This window comes from Triticum dicoccoides, chromosome 1B (genome assembly GCF_002162155.2).
Source record: "Triticum dicoccoides isolate Atlit2015 ecotype Zavitan chromosome 1B, WEW_v2.0, whole genome shotgun sequence".
Taxonomy (NCBI): domain Eukaryota; kingdom Viridiplantae; phylum Streptophyta; class Magnoliopsida; order Poales; family Poaceae; genus Triticum; species Triticum dicoccoides.
The window spans coordinates 342,844,925-342,852,129 of record NC_041381.1 but is presented as its reverse complement, the minus strand read 5'-3'; the positions used below and the strand labels follow the sequence as shown (position 1 = coordinate 342,852,129).

The 7,205-nt window shown below is 49.3% G+C and overlaps 1 protein-coding gene across 1 annotated transcript; it reads left to right on the top strand.

The window, feature by feature from the left end:
- Positions 1-711: 711 nt before the first annotated feature.
- Positions 712-6,876, top strand: LOC119334252 (alpha-galactosidase-like). Its single transcript, XM_037606857.1, has 15 exons — positions 712-914; positions 2,749-2,807; positions 4,383-4,439; positions 4,548-4,582; positions 4,755-4,858; positions 5,008-5,083; positions 5,184-5,242; positions 5,333-5,398; positions 5,485-5,571; positions 5,659-5,723; positions 5,825-5,907; positions 6,006-6,096; positions 6,185-6,234; positions 6,316-6,456; positions 6,554-6,876. The coding sequence occupies exons 1-15, from the start codon at positions 727-729 to the stop codon at positions 6,635-6,637; spliced, it is 1,245 nt and encodes a 414-aa protein (XP_037462754.1). The 5' UTR covers positions 712-726; the 3' UTR covers positions 6,638-6,876.
- The last annotated feature ends 329 nt before the right edge of the window (positions 6,877-7,205 follow it).

Sequence of the window (7,205 nt, the reverse complement as noted above, 5' to 3'; positions counted from 1 at the left end):
GGATCGGAAGAGAGTACCTTCTAGGATGGATTGGTGAAGAAATGCACGGACCAAATCGTCGGATCTGAAGGATTTGGGAGAGGGGATTGAGAGGGGGAGAGGAGGAACCCGCCGCGCCGCTGCTTCTGTTACTTCAAAACCGAACGAATGGGTGGGGTGGGGGGAGGGGGAGCGGGCGGCTGGCGTCTAAGTCACCGTGCAGCGCCTACGGGCTGGGCGCTGCACTTTACAAGTGTGGCGCCTAGCCCGGAGGCGTTGCACTGCTGGGTGCGGGCCCAGGGGCTGCCACGGTGGACTAGAGTGCAACGCCCCCGGGCTAGAACCTGCACCGTAGGGTGTGGCGCCGTCGTAGCGGGCGCTACACAAAAAGGTTAGAGCTGTGAAATAGTTTCAAGGCCAGTTCATTCCGTAAATTGATTTCGTCCATAGGTCAAAATGGTCAAATTTGCCGACACAAGTCAAGCCACAGGAGTGCATCCACACAACCAAAAAAAAAGTTCCAAATAATACAGTATCACTAGAAGAAAATAATGGTGCCACATTAATATTTGGCCTTAATAATATTTTGAAAAATGCGGCCCCGCAGTCCCCGCGCGCGGCCCTATATAAAGGCGCCCGTCAGACGCGTCTCCAGCAGTCACTCACCGGCGCCACCAGTACCACCCCCACCCACCCCACCTCCTCCCTCCTCTGCTCCTGCTCGCTCGGCAGAGCGGCTAGGCAGCCATGGCGCGAGCCTCGAGCCTGTCGCTGCTGCTCGCGCTGGTGGTCGCGGCGGCGACGTCGGCGGCGGCGGCGGCGGCGGCGGCGGCGGCGGCGGCGGCGGCGACGTCGGCGACGCTGAGCGAGCTCCGCGCGCGGCGGGGGCGGCGGGAGGCGCTCGAGAACGGCCTCGGCAGGACGCCGCAGATGGGGTACTTTCACTCACGCCGCCACCGTCCACCTCCTCCCTCTTGTCTTTTCCTCCTCGTTTGTTCGCCCGGTATAGCATGCATTCGATTCGTATCCTCCGCCTCACGCTACGCTGCCGCCCGATTAGCAGGAACAAAGCAATAGCATAAAAAAATACAGTATCATCGGAAACCAGAACAAATTAGTAAGATGGCTTCACCCCTCCCTCGGGAGTAGGAGTAGGAAGTAGGAGTAGGAAGTAGGGGTAGGGCTGACCGTAAAGAATCTGCCGTGGTGCGCGGTGATGATGGTGGCTTTGGGGCGAGAGGAAAGGGACGTTCATATGCGTCTCGCTTGCGGCGGAAGCGAGAGGTGCATGGCCAAATCTCGGAGGCAGCGGCCACCGAGAGGAAAGGGACGTTCATGATGACTCGGGTTTGGACGCTTTTGTTAAAGCCCCTTTGGCCCCTTCCCTTGCCTTCCATTCCCGCACGCGATATTTCCAATTTCTGTTCCGCTTCGTGGCTGCAGGTACGGTTTTCCTACGTACAGTACTATTTTCCTTTTTCTTACAATTTCTGTCCGGCTACGTATTTTCTTTTGGCTGGACATAGGATGAGATATTTGGCGATAAGGGCATGTACAATGGAAGCATCACTTTGATGCTGCCCCAGCCTTTCCACAAAGATAAATGTGTTAGAGCAGTAGTATGAAATTGTAATCACCCAATGCATAGCTGCCTCACTAGGCCCACGCTTAATCTCTCTTCCTCCATCTTTTAATCAATTCCAAACCATGTATGAAAGTCACACACCCTAGAGAGCCCTTGCATGTCTATACTTTTCTTCCTACTTCTCTACTTTTTCCACTTTTGTCAAGGAGGAGCCCGTCTCTTTTGCAGGAGCCGGTTTGGCTCTTCAAGCGACACCATGCGTCATTTTGGACCACCCAAGCCTAGGTGGATAGCTAGGGCAGCTGTCCACCGTGGAGCATTGGCCATGCCCTAAGAGCCATTGCTTGGGCACGCACGTGTGCAGGCAGGTGCTGGGCATTTTTCTCTGCTTCCCTCGTCCTGTCATATACGTACTCCTATAGATCTAAAGTTTTTTTTTTTTTTGGCCACCATCTAGGAGTATGTTGGAACGAGCATGTATGTGTTCTAGATTTCGCATGGATCCAGTATCTATTACTACTATAACACAGGGATCCAGCAGTATTTGTTTCTGCTACTATATCGATCAGTGACCTCATCCGTAATGCAAAATCTGCAGTGATCTTCGTGTATAATTGAACGAAAAAGAACAAAAACTGCGGAACAACCGAGGGGGGGCCTGCCTACGAGCAAAGCACGCCCAAAGAAGAGGGAAAAGATTTGACGACCCTTCCTTTATCTATGCTCTCCTTTTTCCTTTTTCTCTGTTGGCCTTTGTGCCTGTCCCTTGGCCACTGTCCTCTCCTCGCGCTGCATGCACATAGGAGTATTTTAACTGCGCAACCTGAACCGTACGGTGCTGCCGTCCCGGTGCTGTCATGGGTCGTCATCACGTACCCGGTCCGGCCACTGGCCGCTTCTTTTACTCCTCTCTGTGTGTGTCGGTTGCTCAATACGTCAGTACAGTAAAAAAGAAACACAGTCCTAGTACATTGGTCTGGAAGCAAATATGTCATGCGCAAGCATTGGTTATAATTTCTCGCGGGTCGCCATTTTTCTAGAGACGAGCCTCGTCATGAGTCGCGATTTTGCTTTTGACCTATGCTTCGTCATGGGTCGCCATTTTCTATTACAGTTTAGTCTATTTGATTTGATTAGTCTATTTGATTTGATCCTTGCTGATGATGAACCATTTCGTGTGTTAGGTGGAACAGCTGGAACCACTTCTACTGCGGGATCAGCGAGGAGATCATCAGGGAGACAGGTACGTCCGGGACACTCGCTCCTTCCTTCCTACAACCACTCCAATCCAACCCCCGTTTCAAGCCTCAAATCCTATGGTCTACCTGCAATTCTGCACCTCCCTTTCCACTTGTTCAATGCACATTCGGCCCAATCACTGTGCTTTCCGACATGTCGTTATCAACATCACGCCCAACGCTACTCTATAACAGTAGGTTAGCAAAACATTCAGCCCAATCACTGGATAATTCACCAGTACGCTTCACGGATTTTTGCTAAACTGCTGTTTATAGTACCAGCGTTCGGCGTGATAATGAAGTGTCGGTGACACTGACCCGGAGACTGTTATCAGGAAACAAGGAAAGATCCATAGAAAAGGCCAGCAGGCCCAATTAATCCCTCGCCAACAGACTAGATTCCTTTTGTCCGGCCGCGGGCACATCTGACATTGTGCGGTGCGTCGTCGGTGCACCGAGGCAGCCGAGAGATTTTTGTGCAGGCTCGTCTGCGTCCGCGTCCGCGTCGGCGCTGCCCCCAAGAGCCACAGACCTCTCCCTCCTTGCACACTGTCGGCCGGCACAGCCTACCCGTTGCTGTTGGTTGTTGTTAGTTGTTGCCAGTTACAGAGCATGTTACAGCTTGCAAGCAACAAGTTGCACGAAGCATACAAGGAACACGACAGCCCGCTGCGCATCGCCATATTCTCTCCTCCAAAATCTCTACCCAACCTTTATTCCTTGAGCCAGATCAGATCTGGGAATCACTCACCCATCCATCCATCCATCCACGGACGCCTTTTCTCCTTTTCAATGATCCAGAGATGCCTTTCGCTCGCCCTTTGTCCCGGAAATCTGCATAAGAAAAACAGGCTAATGGAGCCATGCGTTACTACTTTGTAGGCTTTCTTATAGCCTAATCGGTCCAATCCAATGCAGCACTCGAGAATGGAAAGATTCCAAGCATGAAGCATGTTTCACATCACAACTATACCCGCTGAGCGAGAGGAACACCTTCACACGCCACATGCCCCTACAGACTTCTTTATTTCTCCAGCGTAAGATATGCAGAATTCTGACGGGAATTATATCTCTGGTTGGCACGTTCATGAGGGGTGATGAGGACCCATATCCGCATTCAAGGCCAACCGATCAATTGCGAAAGGGCGGCATGTGGAGGGCAGATCAGATCTTCCGGTCTTTGCGGTCCGATGGATAAACTAAATCAATTGACCCTAGCGTCACAAACCACAAGAGTCTCTCTGCAATCTATCCACAGATGACAGATGTACGTATCAGGATGGGGACTTTTGAGCTAACAAGTTGGGTCAGACAAGTTTTTTTTTTAACTTCTAATAAGAGGTGGCATGCACCTGCTCCCATGGTAGAATTTGTACTTACCCCCATCGACACATAACTATGGTTGGTTAGTGCTAGAACCAGTTAGTCACTAGAGTTGGGTTGTTGGTGCTCGACCAACGCCAACACCCCGTGATGATGTCCTTGTTTTTATTTACTGCAGCAATAATGTCATGAAGAATTTGATATGCTGTCAAATTGTACTATCATAATGACTGCGTCGTTGTTTTCCTTTCCTTCAGCTGATGCATTGATCAACACCGGTCTGGCCCAATTGGGCTATAAATATGTTAACATCGGTATGGACTGCTCTCTGGACAATATTTCCCATGACGTGTTGGACACAACTACTAGAATTTTTTTAACAGCATGCTTTACTCAAATGTGTTTCCTGTCTCTTGTTTCAGATGATTGCTGGGCAGAATTAAACAGGGATTATCAGGTAATGATATACACTTGAGCATTGCTAAACATTCCTTTCTGTTCAGACAACTGTAGTATGAATTATTTCCAAGATAACATTAGAAGTTTTAGAAGCAGAAAATTATGCATATGGACACGATTTATAATATTATTTCTGTCAGTATCGATAATGTTCTATCATGATTTCTCAGGGTAACATGGTTCCAAACAAAAGAACATTCCCCTCAGGCATCAAGGCGCTTGCAGATTATGTGCACGCGAAAGGGTTGAAGCTCGGTATCTACAGTGATGCTGGGTATGCTAGCTATCCAATTCATCATAAAAATAACACTATTTTTTTCTCACACTGTTGCAACTAAACTCTTCATTGGCCCAAGAAAACTAGAATTTGTAAACATGATAAACTGGCCATAAACTCAAAGTAACTGTGACCATGTATTGCAGGACACAAACATGCAGTAACAAAATGCCAGGATCGCTCGACCACGAAGAGCAAGACGTGAAGACTTTCGCGTCTTGGGTATATACCCCTTAAAATTACTTACCTGATGGCTCGTGCCGAACCAAAACTGACACCATAAATCCTGATGTTCTTATAATTCCTGCCTTCTCGTCTCCAGGGAGTTGATTATCTGAAGTATGACAACTGCAATGATGCTGGCAGGAGTGTCAACGAAAGGTAGGGAGAACAATACCTCAAACTGCGGCATGACAAGTGCATTGGGTCTTATGTGTTAGATTGCAAAGTAAATTGCCATGGTTGATGCAGATACACTAGGATGAGCAACGCCATGAAGAAATACGGGCAGAATATCTTCTTCTCACTCTGTGAATGGTGAGTCTGCACGTCATAACATTTTAGGATGGAAAGGAGAAACGTCAAGCATTGCTGATTCACTCTTATGTGCTTTTGCCGTTTAGGGGAAACGAAAACCCTGCTACATGGGCACGGGGCATGGGTGGTAATAGCTGGAGGACAACCGGCGACATTGCTGACAACTGGGGCAGGTGCTGCTCATTTCATCTACTCAGGAATTTTTGGTCAAGTAGCTACTAGGATTAGCAGGACTGATCATAGTTACCTTGTTACTTCAGCATGACATCCCGTGCGGACCAGAATGACAGGTGGGCCTCCTACGCTGGACCTGGTGGATGGAACGGTAAGAGTTTCAGAGCAATCTGTCCCAGTGTTGCTGATTGCCCAACGATTTGTTAGCTTTGTTCGAACTGATCGATAGACGATGTTCTGCTCCAATCTCAGATCCTGATATGCTTGAAGTTGGAAACGGTGGGATGTCCGAAGCCGAGTACCGCTCGCACTTCAGCATCTGGGCACTTGCCAAGGTACCCATTATGTCCCATGTGCATTTAAAAATGTTGTTCCATTTCTCAAAAAGAAATTCCGCATTTCCTCACTGCAATCCTGGTTCTGAGTTGTGTAGGCTCCTCTTCTGATCGGGTGCGACTTGCGCTCGATGAGCCCGCAGACAAAGACCATAATCAGCAATCAGGAGGTCATCGCTGTCAACCAAGGCAAGCATTCTCTTCCACTTATTTGCCCATGATACACCTTCTTCATATGGGATTTTCTGTGTACTCATACTACAGTTGGTCTGAACAGATAGCCTAGGCGTCCAGGGAAAGAAGGTGCAATCCGATGGTGGTTTGGAGGTATTGCTCGATTCAAATCTCTTAGTAGCGACTTCCATGATGAGATTTCTGAAACTGAAACTTGGGAGATATTTTTTGTAGGTTTGGGCCGGCCCGCTCAGCGGCAACAGAAAGGCGGTGGTTCTATGGAACAGGCAGGGGTACCAGGCAACCATCACCGCACACTGGTCAAACGTCGGGCTTCCGGCATCCGCGTCCGTCACCGCTCGCGATCTATGGGCGGTAAGCTTGCTTTCTTCAGAGCTCAGTGCTCATTCTTAACAATCCACTGCACATTCCAGGGTTTCATCATCACAACAACTTCCGTCTTGTTGCGCAGCACTCGTCGTTCTCCGCTAAGGGGCAGCTATCCGCGTCGGTGGCACCTCATGACTGCAAGATGTACATCCTGACACCAAAGTAACCGTAGGCGAAAGCATAGCAAGTCGATCGATCTAGCTCAGGGGAAGGGTTTGCAAGGAAGGATCGATAGAGCTGAGATGAGGTGAATTGAGGAATGGGGTTTGGTTATATGACCTTAGAAATAAGCTGCAGCTGTATGTAAGGTGCCGTGAAAATGTGGCGGCGCGTGTGTTTCTGAACTTTGCAAGTTGTAACGAAAGTTGCAGCAATAAGAATGGGTTTTCGTAGCGCCGTCTTCTACATTTGGGGTTTCTCTCTGAAATTCTTGGGCTCAGCCAACCGAATCTCTACCACTGAATGGCAGCAAAAAGGGTCGTTGCTATCCGTAACTGAACTGGGAAGAAGATTTCTTTGGTATTCCAAAAAAAAAAGATTTCTTTGGTAAATTCATAATACAGATTGCCGCGTAGAAATTAAAACAGGCAGAGCGCACGAGCATACCCAGGTCTAGCCAGGGCGGTGCGTGTGCCCGCACGTCCGCGGGAGTAAGTTCGCCCAGGTGTCCCGCGGCGGCCGCGCCATGGACGAGACTCCGCTGGCGAAAGGCTCCTGCGTCCTGGCTGCCACGA